Below are 15,088 nucleotides of genomic sequence, written 5' to 3'. Positions count from 1 at the left end.
GCACATCTTTAAAACGTATGAAAAAGTGGGTAATATGGAGCCAAACGTTGCCAGCAGCTCCATATGAGCATATATTCTCACAGTTTAAAGATTTCTAAATGGAGTTTGGCACAACTCTACACACAGACAGAGAACACTTAGTGTAAGAAGATGAAAGATATAGAGGGAATAGTGCTAGTTTGAAGCTAGGTCACTTCTAAGGGACAAACCCAAGGATCCTAAAAGAAGCTGTGCATTGTTCCTGTGTATAGTTTATGAGGTAAACTGTAGCAGATAGCGGTAACATGGCAGCCTTTGTGGAGTCTAGTTTGATTTAAAAATACTTTCTTCTATGTGGTATTCAAATAAAACGTGTCTCAGAGTGGTAATAAGAGCACTTACCCTCGCTTCCATACTGTTTTCCATTGTTCGCACCCATTTTAAAGAATACATAATCTATGCGCAAAACCCGGTGTATCAAAAGGAGGTTAAATTCCAGAGAAAAGGGCAGTCTTTCCACAAAGATAGGCGAGACACTCAAGAGTTTTGTGCAGGGCCGCTAGCTCTGACTCCAAATAGTTAATCCAGATGTTGAACAGAGGACGCCTCAGCATTACGCAAACCTAGAGTCCAGACTCGAGCTTCTTCCAGCGGTGCAGACTTTCTATATCTGAAACATCCACAGACAAAGAGCGGTGAACGCAGAAAGGAAGGAAAAAAAAAATCCCAGATTCGAGGAGTTAGGAGAAAAGTTTTGTGAAGTGCCCTAAATGGTAAGCAGCTGTTTATCAGGCTGAGTGCGGGCAATCATAGCGGCCAGACGAGTTAGTGAGGACTCCCAGCTCTCCTCCGCTGGATCTGGATTTAAAGAGACCGCAGACCAGGGAGGGAGATGTGGATATTTAAAGAAAGATAAGCCAAAGACTGACTGTGACTCACAAACACTGGTGGAAGAAGTTACTCAGATCTTGAATAAAAGTAGCAGTGCCACAGTGTAGAAATTCTTGGGTAAAAGTAAAAGGCATGCGTTAGATTTTTTTACTGAAATACAAAAGTGATAGAATCAAAATGTAGGCTACTTAAAGCACCAAAAGCAAAATAAGTCATTGTGCAGAAAGGGCTAATTTCAAAATAATGGAGGCTACATTATATTTATGGATTATAATGGGTGGATTACTGAAGGACGCTACTGGGCACAGGCCCACAAACCCACAAAATGACCTCAAAGAGATAAAATATGACCAAAAAAAGACACAAAACGAGATCAAAGATGAAAAAGCATCTCAGAGAAACACAAAATAACAACAAGAAGTGGCAAGACAACCACAGAGAGACACAAAATGACTCCAAGGACACACAAAATGACCTAAGAGGCAAAAAATTACATTAGAGAGTAAAAAGGACTTCAAACTGACACAAAACAACAACAAAGAAGACAAAACAACCACATAGAGCCAAAGAGCCATAAAATGACCTAAAAGACACACAAAACAACTACAAAAAGTGATCAAATAACTGCCAAGAAACAGAAAATGACTCTAAAGAGACACAAAATGACTTCAAAGACCCAAAATAATTACAAAATGGGACAAAAAAACACAGACACAAAATGACTTCAAAGAGACATAAAATGACCCAAAAGACACACAAAATAACTATAAAAAGTGATCAAACAGCTGCCAAGAGACATAAAATGACCCTAAAGAGACACGAAATGACATCAAAGACCCAAAATAATTACAAAAAGGGACAAAACAACCACAAAGAGACATAAAATGACCCAAAAGACACACAAAATAACTATAAAAAGTGACCAAACAACCGCCAAGAGACACAAAATGACCCTAAAGAGACATAAAATGATTTCAAAGACACACAAAATGACCTGAAAGACACAAAATGACTACAAAAAGGGACAAAACAACCACAAAGAGAGACCAAAAATAACCTAAAAGAGACACAAAACATAAAAAAAATACACAAAATGATGTCAAAGAAACACAAAACCATAAAAAGATGCAGAACAACTACAAAGAGATCAAAACAACAACAAAAAGAGACAAAACCACCACAAAGTCTGTGTTTCTGGCTCCTGTGTAACAGAGGTGGTGGGTCCTTTTGCATATCTGTGCTCAGGGGTCCACTGTCTCATAATCTGCCCATGTGGATTATAATCATTGATGCATTACTTAATAATATTATTTACTCTATATACTGCCATTTAGTTTATAAAAATCCCCCTGGATTCTCTAAAGTTTTTCCTTAACTTCACCTATATTAATACATCATCATTGATTTGTAATTGGATTTTGTGTAATTAATGTGAATCTTCAAAGTAACTATTAATTAACTTCACCAAACAGTGGAATGAAAAGTATAATATCTGACCCTGAAGTGGAGTACAAATAGATTATAAAGTAGCAGATAATGTAAATACTCAAGTACAAGTGCCTCAGAATTGTACTTAAGTACAGTACTTGAGCAAATGTACTTCCACCACTGGAATAACACACTCATGGTCTATAATAGAAGCAGTCACAGCCCCATGAAGTTATTTTCTCTTATGTAGCTCATTAATATTAAAGCATTATGTCATCACCACAGGTGTGACTTTAAGAGACTCGGCCAATCAGAACTGAGGACACATAATCTCCTAAATATTCTGAGGATATAGGCCTGCTGAAAGAAGAGAATGGTTTAACCACACATGTGGGAATGTGTCTATGAATAGCAGCCACACAGGTCATCGGATATCCAGAAGTAAAGTCTCAGGACAAAACCAGTTGTCTGCCGTTGACAGGCGACTTATTATTCTGGATACATGTTGAAATTCCTTTCTAAATGCACACAACCGACAGATCCACTGAAGATGACGGGATATTTTAGTCTATACTGACTCATGCTCTCTAATTAGATACACAGGTTAATAAACTTTCATTTGATCTCAAATATACTATTCATGAAAAGATCAAGGGTTACTTTTCTCTTGTTATAACACAATGGAAAATGCTTTAACTTATCCTGAGCAGACAGTAAAAGTTAATCTTCTGTAGATGATTTGTGGGTGTGTTTGTTTGTTTCCATATAGGCACATATTCTGCCAATTTGAATAATTTTAAAGGGAATTTGGCGTAAGTTTAACTCTACACAAACACAGCATTAAAAGTAAATTTATAGAGGAGACAGTGCTAGTTTAAAGCTATCTCTTGTGTCCAAGCATGGGCAGATTATGAGTCAATGGGTCCCTGGGCATAGACATGTTAAAGGCCCCACCACCTCTGCTACATAGAAGCAAGACACACAAACCTTGTTGTGATTTTACCTCTTCTTAGTTGTTGTTGTTTTGCTTCTCTTTGTAGTAATGTTGTGTGTGGTCATTTTGCATCTCTTTGCTGGCGCCGTGCATCTTTGTGTGGCTTTGTATCTCTTTGTGATCATTTTAATTCTGTTTTGGACATCTTATGTTTCTGAGGCAGTTGTGTGTCTCTTTGTAGTTGTTTTGTGTTTCTTTAAAGTCATTTTTGTATCTCTTTTGGATTGTTTCGCCCCTTTTTGTGGTTACTTTACTTTGAAGTAATTTTGTGTCTCTTTGAAGTTCTTTTGCATCTCTTTTTGAGTCTCTTTGTGGTCATTTTGTTTCTTTTTTTAGACATTTTGTGTCTCTGAGGCAGTTGTGTGTCTCTCTGTCGTTGTTTTGTGTTTCTTTGAAGTCATTTTGCATCTTTTCTGGCTGTTTTTTTGGTCTCTGAAGTTATTTGTGTCTCTTTCACGTTGTTTTGCCCCTTCTTTTAGTAATTTTGTGTCTTTTTTGGTCATTGGTTTATTGTTTACCCACTTTTTGTAGTTCTTTTACTTTGAAGTAATTTTGTGTCTGAGGTTTTTTGCATCTCTTTTTGAGTCTCTGTGATAATTTTGTTTCTTTTTTGGACATTTTGTGTCTCTGAGGCAGTTGTGTGTCTCTTAGTGGTTGTGTTGTGTTTCTTTGGAGCCATTTTGTGTCTCCCTTGGGTTGTTTTGCCTCTTTTTGTAGTTACTGAAGTCATCCTGTGTGACTTTGAAGTTCTTTTGCATCTCTTACTGGTCTGTTTGTGTTGCTTTGGTCATTTTGTTTCTTTTTTAGACATTTTGTGCCTCAGTTGTGTGTTACTTTGTTGTTTTTTTGTGTTTCTTTGAGGTCATTTTGCATCTTTTCTGGCTGTTTGAAGTTATTTGTGTCTTTGTGTCTTTCAGGTTGTTTTGCCCCTTCTTTTAGTAAATTTGTGTCTTTTTTGGTCATTGGTCAGTTGTTTACCCACTTTTTGTAGTTATTTTACTTTGAAGTAACTTTGTATGTCTGAGGGGTTTTTTTGCATCTTTTTGTGGTCTTTTTGAGCCTCTTTGTGATAATTTTGTTTCTCTTCTGGACATTTTGTTGTGTGTCTCTTTGTTGTCATGTTGTGTTTCTTTGGAGCCATTTTGTGTCTCTTTCGGGTTGTTTTGCTCCTTCTTTTAGTAATTTTGTGTCTTTTTTGGTCATTGGTTGGTTGTGAACCCACTTTTTGTAGTTCTTTTACTTTCAAGTAATTTTGTATCTCTGAGGGCTTTTTTTGCATCTCTTTGTGGTCTTTTTGAGTCTGTGATAATTTTGTTTCTTTTCTGGACATTTTGTTGTTGTGGTGGTTGTTTTGTCCCTTTTTGTAGTTAATTTACTTTGAAATAATCTTGTGTCTCTTTGAAGTTCTTTTGCATCTCTTTGTGGCCATTTTCTTTTCTTTTTTTAGACATTTGGTATCTCTGAGGCAGTTGTTTGTGTCTTTGTAGTTGTTTTCTCTTTCTCTGAAGTCATTTTGTGTCTTTTTTGTCTCTGTAGTTGTTTTGGGTCTCTTTGCAGTCATTTTTCTCTCTGGTTGTTTTGCCCCTGTAGTGAATGTTTGCTCTGAGGAATTTTTGTCCTATGTTGGTTGCTTTGTTTCTTTGTGGTTGTTTGTATTTTGCCCCTTTCGGAGTAAATTTGTATCACTTTGCAGTTCCTTCTAATCTCTTTGTGGTCTTTTTGTGTCCCTTCCTGGTCAGTACTTGTTTATTTGTCTGACATTATGTGGGTGAAGACCAGGGGGGGGGTCTCTGGTACTTTAGGCCCTTGTGCCTGATAGGCCCATTCAGTAACCTATCCATGTATCCAGAGGAAAACTCAAGAAAGCTGCACACCTTAGAAAGAGTACTCTGTTTTTCTTTGTGCAAACAGCACGATGGAGCTTTCTGTATGCATATTTTGCTTCTTTGCATTGCATGGCAAAATATGTCTGATAGTATACGTGTGCTTTATTGGTAGCTGTCCTGGCCGGCACCCAGGAAAACTAAGATATTTCAGACTGTGGAGTTTCCATTCCACAAAGGTATTGAACTCCTACACTTTCACACCAACTGTAATTCATTTATTGCACTAAAATGTAGTTTTAAGAGGGGGAAAAATGACTAAGTGTGATCTGTAATATTTAATCAAGCCCTACCCTTGATATTATTTATGCATCCAGCATTTCTTATTTCAGTGTGTTGATCTCTGCTTTACTCTTACGAGCCATCAAGAATGCACTTTAACAATGTTTGATTGGCTCACATGGTACCAATCAACTGGGCTCTTGGCTGTCTGAGGGAGGTCAAATGCCAAACCTCAAACCTTTACAGGCAGCAATCTCTGCCACACTGGAATGCAACGTAAGAAACGCTGTAGCTCTCTGCAGGAGATGGATGTGATCATACACTAACTGGATTAACTTAAACTGCTGCAGTGACACAGCATCTCTAGCTGAGAGAAAATGACCAGATGCAAGTTACAAATGACATGTTTAATGGTGATGTTATTTTGCCAAAACATTTATTTAACCCTTAAAAAATGACACATTTTAACCTATAGGTCATCACATGTAAACATACAGTCTCAGATCAGCTCTGACAGTTGGCCATCATTAGACATCCAGTGTGAAAACACACCCACAGCAGTGAACGGGTAAGGGTTGACAACAGGACTTGAGTTTATTTCAGGAAGGAGCTCAGATTTGGCAACAGATATGGCACAGCAGGCCGAACCAGAAACACTGAAGCTGTCTTCTGGCACAGCTGCACTATGGGAGTACGCAGTCAAGGCGCCGTTGGTGTCAGTCACAGCGGTGCTCGAGGGCGCCGAGTGGTCATTTTCAGCCTCTGTGGTGGCCGGATGGCTGGGAGAATGTGGGGCAGAGGTGATCTCCTCTAGCTTGCAGTATAATGTCCTCAAGGTCACGGGAATGGACATGAACCTGAGGCACAGTAACAGAAAAGATCAGGCTGAGGCCAAAATGCAAAGATGTCAGCTTTCCACACTCTTAATGGGTTACTTAAGTAATTTTCAACCTGGACCCTATTTTCCCTTATTTATGTGTCTAAGTGCATAATGAGAACAACAACAATTTTTGAAATTGTTCCAGTATTGAGTGAGACTGCTGCAGCTGGCGGCCACAAAACAGGCTGCAAAATAACCACTCAAGGCATTTGTGCACTGTCAATTTACGTCCACTAAGTGCTTGTTTATGCCACTGACAGGCTCAGATTGTTTTTCTGAGTGTCCAACAACGTCGTGAAAAGGATCCCTACAGAGATAGAGCTTCTGATTAAAAAGTATGATAATTTTTCTTTATCCAGAAACAGCCCTTAGATTGCTATGGCCAAACCCACCAGGCTTCATTTAAATAAAAAGCAATTTAATCATCATAAAAACACTTAATTCAAAGTCAACAAAAACAAAATAAAAACTTACAAAAACTATCTAGGTTCGTCTTTTCACTGTTCCAACAATCACAAACTCTGGTTTGGTTGAAATAGTCCTTTAATACCCCCAGTAAGATGCAAAAATATATTGGCTCTATACATGCTAAAATCAAGTTAATTTAAATGTAGTCTGGTAGGTTAGGCAAAAGCGATTTTGGGGCAGTTCCAGGGGAAGAAAAAAGGTTCTTACTTTATAACAAAAAGGTCTATCCCTGTAGGGATCCTTTCTATAATGCTGTCAGACACTTGCAACAATCTGAGCCTGTCAGTGGCAAAAACATCATTTTTAGTGAACGCAAACTGACGATGCACAAGATGCCCTGAGTGGTCACATTGCAGCCTGTTGTCTTGCTCAATGCTGTACCCATTTCGAAAATTGTTGTCTCCATTAGTCACTTAGACACAATCATGGGAAACATGTCAAACTCAATCCAAAACAATCTCACACTGGAGGGAAATAAAGGGTTGATACAAGCTCGAAGCCATACCTTCTCATGACAGTGGAGAGGTATTCATCTGTACAGGGATCCTTTATTCCTGCTCCGAACAAAGTGCAGATGATCTCACGAGCATTGGGTACATTCACCAGCACTGTGGCCAAAAAAATAAATATATAAATTAAAAGTACACACACTATGGGTAAAAAGGATCCAAACTAATCAGTTAAAAGTAGTATTCTGTGGCAAGTGCTCACAAACAGCGAGGGAGTCAGTGTCAGGTCGGTGGAAGGTCACAGAAAAGCTGGTCTCAGTCTCTGGACGGACTTCAAAGTGCAGGTCACAAACTGAACCTGATAGCAGAATCAAATCAATAAACCATCTAATTAATGTTTAAAAATAGTCCTGCCGACTTTGCATGAATGTCTCTGTCTATTCTAACTGATTTGTGTGATGTACAAAAAAAATTGTCCTACCTGTTCCAGCACACTGAGAGGTGAAGCAGCTCCTCAGCAGGGTGTTGATGGTACACTGATGTCGAAGCAGCTCCAGCAGGGCCGGGATGTGGGCAGGGTGGGTGAAGGGAATACTGTCCATGACAGTCCCTCTCTGAGCAGGCACCTCCCATGCAGCTCCGGGGAGGATGTAACTGTGCATCACACCACCAGGAAGAGGCTGCACAGAAAAAGTACTGATTCCTTTTATGCCATGCTGTACATCTGAAGGCTTGTATAATAATTCAGCTTGAAATGACCTTTTGTGGTGAGCTTTAAAATGTGCTGATCACATACCACTGTAAAAACAGTATCCTGCTCATCTAATGTCTCCCCATGGCTGTTTGCACTTGAATGTCTCATCAGAAGTTGGGGGAATGGTGCCCACTGCAGGTCAACGTCTGGTATGGCCACATCTATGAAACCGCAGAAGAGGAAAAAGAGAGCATGAGATGGGGTGATGCTTTTGGGCTCTTCTTCCAAATAGAAAACTTTTTAAAACGTCTAATCTTTACTCTGACCTGTAGTTTGTTTGAGCTTGTTTACAAAAGACAACATCATTGGTATGGCCGGCTGCAGTTTGAGGACAAAGCAGGCAGACAGCGGCTCATGTGGCGCCTCACTTAACGGCAGGAACACAGGAGAACTGCCACAGGACATTACTAAATCAACACCACCGGCACTGACATTCACATTCACTGTGGGGTGTAAAATGATTGGTATCCTGTTGAGTGAGAGATTGAACGGTAAGATGTTACCCCTGGGGGTCCAGCTGCGGGAGCACAGATGCCATCTGAAGCTTGTGGGTCGCATCGCTGACACCTACAGTCACCTGGGCTGCCTGGATGACTCTCTCTGCATCGATCATTTCTTTGAAAAACAAGAGCTTTTAAAAGGACAGCAGGCACTTTTGAAGACCTGACATGTATATAGGAATGTGCCTTGTTTGTGGCAGGAGCTTCAACATCTTACTTAAATCTGAGGTCTTCATTTCATCAGTTGGGGTGATATAGAACTGGATCGTCAGGGGGCGATCTAGAGTGATAAATTAAATATTAATTGAAGAAAATATAGATGCATAACTTAACTTTAATTTACGTACCTTCTTTTCCAGCTATCAGAAGCCCAATCCTGCCATTGTTAATCACGTCCATCTCGGGGGCAGAGTCCTCCGGCACCCTGAAAGCACAAAAGCAGTGCAGATTCAAAAAAGTATTAAAGGTAGGATCTGGAGGATTTTCAAACAAAACAAAATATAGACATATACAAATGAAATCCTGCTTAATCATCACCTATGGGCTTCTACTCATGTGTGGTGGTGACTCTGTTTGCAGAGCTCCTGCCCTTTAACTGTATGTTGATGTTTTTGTGAGCTCGGGCCGCTTCTGGGCGGAGATTTCCCCAGCCAATGAGAGAGCTCAGGTGCCGTGCCCGAGTGTGTCCGAGCGTGCACCAGCGCAAACCTTGCCTGAACCTCTTCTGTGAAGCCTTCTTCCGTACCTCCGGGCTCTGTACACCCGGGAGAAATGGCGGATACAGACGTACCCACAAAGACAAGGAAATTCAATGTGAGTGAGGCAAAATGCCGAGCCGATAAAGCACGGGCCAAAACTTGTGTGAATATCGGGGTGGCTTTCACCCGCTTTCGAGCATTGAAGGAGAGGCTCGGGATGTACAGCGACGCGGAGTTGGCCTGCTTTCTGTTGGACAGGTAAATCCCAAATACAGGCCGGTTAGCTTGTGCTAGTTTGCTAATTTATCAACTTTTCCATTACAACAACTGTAATTCCTATGTAGTTTGTTGTGGAGGCTAATTCCGACTATCAACCAATGCAAATAACTTTATGTTTAGCTAATATATGGCTTGATGTAGTGTGAGGATTGAGCTTTGAATCATTTTGTGTAACACCCAACTGCCGGGAGGGGTAGGGGCAGCGCGCAGTTGAGCCTGATAGGAGGGGCCAAATTTGAATGTGTGTTCTGCACAAATTACCACCTCTAAGAATGGCAAAAGCTCTTTCATTTTAATTCAGACATATTGTACTTGTATTGTGATACTCTTCATTTTTTCATATTTTTATTATAATTTCATTCGATTCTGAATGTATATTTCTCGATTTTTGCAACGCTTGTTTTCATTCTTAGTTTCATTTCCCCCTCACTGTGTTTATGTTATGCACCAAAGCAAATTCTTTGGATGTGAAAACCCACCTGGAAACACATCAGGTTAAGATTCTGAATATCAAATTTGTGTTACTATCATATGATGAACAACCATAAGAATGCCAAAAAATGTGTTACAATCTCGACAAATCAATTATTGCATGACAAGTTTTTGGCCATTCTTAATGTGCACCCTGCTGTTCACCAGTTAGTATTTTTATGATCTCCGCCATTAACCTGTTTACATTTCTGTGCAGAATTCAGCTGCCAGGCTTTTAACCAGAACCAAGAGCCGTGATCACATCACTCCAGTTTTAGTCTCTTCACACTGGCTCCCAGTATGTTTCAGAATAAATTTTAAGATCACTTTTAAGGCTCTTCATTGTCTCCCTCCCAGCTATATCTCCAACCTTGTAGTACCGTTCATGCCAGGACGTACTTCAGGGTCCTCAGGCAGAGGTCTTTTGTATGTTCCAGAGGCCTGGCTGAAAACTAAAGTGGACAGAGCTTTTGCTGTCAGGGCCCCGAAGCTCTGGAACGGTCTGCCTGAGGGATCAGGTCGGCAGAGTCAGTGATCTCTTTTAAGTTTTTAAGTTAATTCTTATTTCCACAGTTTTTATATACCAAAGTGTTTTTATCAGTTCATTAAAAAGTTTGTTTTTATGTCTTGTCTGTTTTCATTATTGACATGTAAAGCACTTTGTAACTCTGATTTGAAAAGCGCTTAATAGATTAAGGTTATTATTATTATTACAGTACATTTCTGACATTGTGGTACATTTGTTTTTTGCAGCTTACTGATAATCTTTTATTGTTCTATTTTCTTTGTTTGAACTCTATATATTTGGACTCTTTTACTACATTGTACTGCAACTTCTGCACAACAACTTCTCTTGGGATAAATAAAATTCAATCCCATGTCACTTACCTATGCAGTTGTGATATTTTCTGTAAGTCCTTCCCAAGGCATTGCAGAGATGTAAACAATTTTAATTTGTTTTCACTGAAACAAAAAAGACAAATGGTTAAATGACTGCAAGAGGCCTACAATTATAAAGGTTTAAAAGTATTTTTAAGAGACAGTTCACCCCAGAATCAAAATACATATTTTGCCTCTTAGCTGTTGTGCTTTATAGCAGTCTAGATTGTTCTGGTGAGAGTCACTGAGTGTTTGAGATATCAGCCTTAGAGATGTTCGCCTTCTCTCCAATATAATGGAACTAGATGGCACTCAGCTTGTGGTGCTCAAAGTGCCAAAAAATACATTTGAGAAACTCAACAGCAATGTCTCTTTTCAGAAATCATGATCCAGTTACTGAAGATAATCCACAGACCTTGTTGTGAGCAGTTTCATGTAGGAACTATATTTTTTCTACTTAACTACACCTCCATACTCTATAGGGCGTGGAAGGAAGAGTGCATCTACTCATGGATGAAAGGCTTGTGCTTGTGACAGTGCAAAATGTAAACATTAATGGTGTCCTCCTTGGCTGAGCTGTGACGTTAGCTAGCTCAGTGGTGCTAGGTGAACTAACAGTGGATGCATGCTTCCTTCTGCATGGTGATTTGGTTGGCAGGTGCAGTTCGGTAGACCGAAAATAGCTCCTATATGAAACTGCTCACAACAAGGTCTGTGGATTATCTTGAGTAACCGGTCATGATTTCTGGAAAGAGACATTGCTGTTGTCAGACACTCTACAGCCGATATCGGCAACACTCAGAAACTTACACCAAAACTATCTAGATTGATAAATACCACTACAGGTAAGAGGAGAAATATGTGTTTTTGATTTTAGGGTGAACTGTCCCTTTAAGAGTGGGTACTTGTCTCCTGGGATGTTGTACTGGTTGACCAGTCCTGCCAGCTTCATGGAGAACTCAGCAAATTCTTTTGACCTGTGCCAAAAGAACAGTTCTATCAGCATCTAAAGCAATTTATCTTCAGGTAATCACTGAAACAGCCCCGTCATCTTAATCTCGCAAGCAAAATGTCAACATTTAAAATTTATCATCACTCCAACGCTTACCTCAGCAGCTGAAGAAGGGACTCACTGGGCTGCAAGACAATTTCATTTTATTATCACACAGAGCATACAGAGTAATGTGACTGGAGATGTAATCTACTTACCACAGGGGATCCTCCATGTGGGGCTACTTTCACTTCCTCCACCCCGCCACACGGCAGCAGCACCACCTCCAGGTAGAACAAATCGGCTGTCAGGTAGCATGTGGCCTCGGTGATGTGAAAGCCCATTCTAGGGGTGACAGAGTGGGAATATGGGAGGATATTTGTACCACCACATTATATTACAAGAGAAATTAAGCCCTGTAATGAGGATCTTGTTAATTTAAAAAAACTAGATTAACAAAAAATAAAGATATTGTTGGGCTGTGATGTCAAATATCACAAGCTGACTCTCTACCCTTGTTGACTGGCGATCATTTCCAGACGAGACCTCATGGTGTTCATAGAGGACACTGAAACAAACAAGCTGGCTTACTTACAGTTAAAGTGACATACATGTACTAAGATACATATGGAGTCATTAGCATACTGTTTGTTTACCATTAAACACTTCCTGAAGTCTCTCCAGAGATCTAACAAGTGGCTCGTAGTGTTTGGACTCATCTTTGGGTTTTTCCTAGAGGGACAAAGGGAAGAAAAAAACAACAATGGAGTAGTTGTGTGTCAGTGTCATTCTTGTGTAAACACTCTTTGGTCCTCCCAGCCCATCCCATGACACCATCGCAAAGAGAATGTTGACATTTGGATGCTTTACACTTTGGGATGGGTATGTTTTTAAAAACTACAATGTTCTTTGCGTTCAGTGCTTTGTTTCTGAGATGCCTGGTACTATAAAAGTCCCCTTCAGCATCACTGCTGGCAGGAAACTGCATGACTATTCCCAGCTGCCTTAGCCCTTTGGACCACACATCACTTCAGACCACCAAGTAATCAAGTTTCTTTACCAGACTCCAGAGACTGACCACTGCCAAGCTCCACTTTGTATTAATCCAAAAAGTATTATCTACCCTGCTGCTCCACCCATGACAAATCTTAAGAAAACTAACACACCCACTCACAGCCTTGGCGTACAAGTTAGTATAGAAGTGCTAAAAACACTTGAGTGTAAGAGACACCAGAATCTGTGAGGCTTTGCATGTTTGGCCCTAAACCTACACTCAAATGATATACATCTGCAAGTGGAGCTTCTTCCAAAGAACAGATAGTGACTGCCCCGCCAAATGAGACAGTGTTTACAAGAAACAAAGCCAGGCCCACAAGGCAACCTAAAAAAACTACTTTGTTTTGTTTCAGAAAGGCTCACTACACATATTATGCCATGTTGTTGAAGGGAATCCAAATAACTGTCAATGCACAAACTGATGCAACAACAAAGACTTGTGTGTTCCGGGATAGATGAGCTCATTCTCAGTGCATGACCACACCAGTTCCTGATCTGCAGCACATCATCATATTAGAAAGTCATCCAGTAACAAGTCTTAACAACTTTTAGTTAAGGACACTTCATGTTTCTCTGCATAGAGCTAATATGCATATGTAAAAAAGGGGGAGTTAAAACTAACATGCTGATGAAAACAAAGGCGTTTACTGCATTTTGTTTGTCTTACCATGCATCTTCGGACAAGCTGAAAGGTTTCATTCCATGTCTTCTCTGCAAATTTCAAGTGTAGGCCAGAGATTATGGACTTCATGACTAAAGGATGCAAAAGAGGAGAAAAGAATAACAGTCATAACACTCAAACTACAATACCCACAGCCTTAAATATGTAACAGCTTTTTCTTCAAATTTTGGGCATTTAAAAATATATCATGGATGGATTACAGAGCAGGCCAAGCAGGCACAGGGGCCCAAAGTGTCGGGACCCTCTCTGGCCTTCACCTGCAAAATGTCACTTAAATTAACACGTACCAACTAAGGAAAATATAATATATCATTAAGTCCAGTCAAAATAATAAGAAAAATCAGAGCCTGATCAGTGATAATAGGTCTGACTTGTCTTGTTTATGTATCATGATGTAATGTTAGTTATCTTGGACCAAACAGGGGCGTGTGATGCACCTGCTGGACAGAGCCATGATCTGTTTGGAGACTAGTAACAAAAAAGGAATGTGCATATTTAGATAAAACGTCAGCATCATGCAACACTGTCACTGATGTCATGACCTTTTCTTCTTTTATATTTACCTTGGTACCAACCAGAAGGGAGGCTCAAGATGACCACAAAGAGACACAAAAAGACCCCAAAGAGGTACAAAGGAACTGCAAAAAGTCACAAAATAACTGCAAAAGGTGCAAAACAACCACAAAAAGACTACAAAAATGGACAAAACAACAACAAAGAGACATAAAAAGACCACAAAGAGGTACAAAGGAACTGTAAAAAGACACAAAATAACCACAAAAAGGTACAAAACACCCACTAAGAGACAAATTTTTTTTACAAAAAAAAGGAAGAAACAACCAGAAAGAGACAAAAAACTGTTAGAAAAGACATAACATTACCTCAAAGGGACACAGACAACTACAGAGAGACACAAACTACTACAGGGAGATGCAAACTTTCCACACACAAAATTACCACAGGCACAAAATGATTATAAAAAGGGGAAAAACAACCAAAAAGAGACACAAGACAACCAAAAAGATTCAAAATTACCTTTAAAGACACACAGAGACACAAATTTACCACACACACACAATTATCACAGACACACAAAACCACAAAAAACGACTGCAAAGATGTGCAAAACAACAATATTAGGTAAAAAACACCACTAAGTCTTAGTGTGTTCCTTCTATGTAGACAAGGTGGTGGGGCCTTTTGCATGTCTGTGCCCAGGAGCCCATTACCTCACAATAAACCCATGTTTGGATTACTAATAACAAATTATCTTTGTTTGGATATAAATGTTTAATGCACTAACTCATTTATGTAAAATAAAATAAAAACAACTTCAAACCAACAATACCTGGCTCCTGAAAGTCTGTTTCACTCCTGCTGACTTGACAAAGGGTCGCCATCTGAACAAAGGTGCTGACACTTATGCAGATTATCTAATTAGTCCATTATCTTGCATGTTCAGTCCTCTGCCCTTAATCTGTATTTTATGTTCACGCACGAAGCAAAATATCTTTAAAATGATCATGTTATTTATAGCTGTTAGGTGGTGTTTTTTTAGTGACAAAGTGGCTTTACATTGACACA

General features: G+C 39.6%; 2 protein-coding genes across 3 annotated transcripts in view; both read right to left on the bottom strand.

Annotated features, from left to right (window-relative positions):
• The window catches only part of LOC117264438 (F-box/LRR-repeat protein 7), a 37,017-nt gene extending 36,191 nt beyond the window's left edge, over positions 1–826 (bottom strand). Inside the window, exon 1 of the mRNA XM_033638379.2 lies at positions 382–826. Within this exon, the coding sequence (XP_033494270.1) occupies positions 382–418 (37 nt within the window). The 5' untranslated portion in view covers positions 419–826. The remainder of the gene's footprint in view (positions 1–381) is intronic.
• Positions 827–5,789: 4,963 nt separating this feature from the next.
• On the bottom strand, positions 5,790–15,054 carry med1l (mediator complex subunit 1-like). 2 transcript variants are annotated; one of them, XM_033638783.2, is made up of 17 exons: positions 14,853–15,054; positions 13,490–13,575; positions 12,423–12,498; positions 12,280–12,334; positions 11,985–12,111; positions 11,884–11,912; positions 11,681–11,752; positions 10,785–10,859; positions 8,796–8,872; positions 8,666–8,728; positions 8,452–8,563; positions 8,215–8,339; positions 7,991–8,109; positions 7,676–7,874; positions 7,457–7,552; positions 7,251–7,353; positions 5,790–6,254 (listed from the first exon to the last, which is right to left on the bottom strand). In XM_033638783.2, the coding sequence occupies exons 1-17, from the start codon at positions 14,902–14,904 to the stop codon at positions 5,897–5,899; spliced, it is 1,824 nt and encodes a 607-aa protein (XP_033494674.1). In that variant the 5' UTR covers positions 14,905–15,054; the 3' UTR covers positions 5,790–5,896. The 2 variants fall into 2 exon arrangements, with proteins under 2 accessions (XP_033494674.1, XP_033494675.1); XM_033638784.2 differs by lacking the exon at positions 14,853–15,054 and adding an exon at positions 14,068–14,268.
• Positions 15,055–15,088: the final 34 nt, after the last annotated feature.

Source organism: Epinephelus lanceolatus, chromosome 20 (genome assembly GCF_041903045.1).
Source record: "Epinephelus lanceolatus isolate andai-2023 chromosome 20, ASM4190304v1, whole genome shotgun sequence".
In the NCBI taxonomy this organism is placed as follows: Eukaryota; Metazoa; Chordata; class Actinopteri; order Perciformes; family Serranidae; genus Epinephelus; species Epinephelus lanceolatus.
The sequence above is the reverse complement of the archived record's forward strand: the minus strand, read 5'-3'. Positions and strand labels throughout refer to the sequence as shown.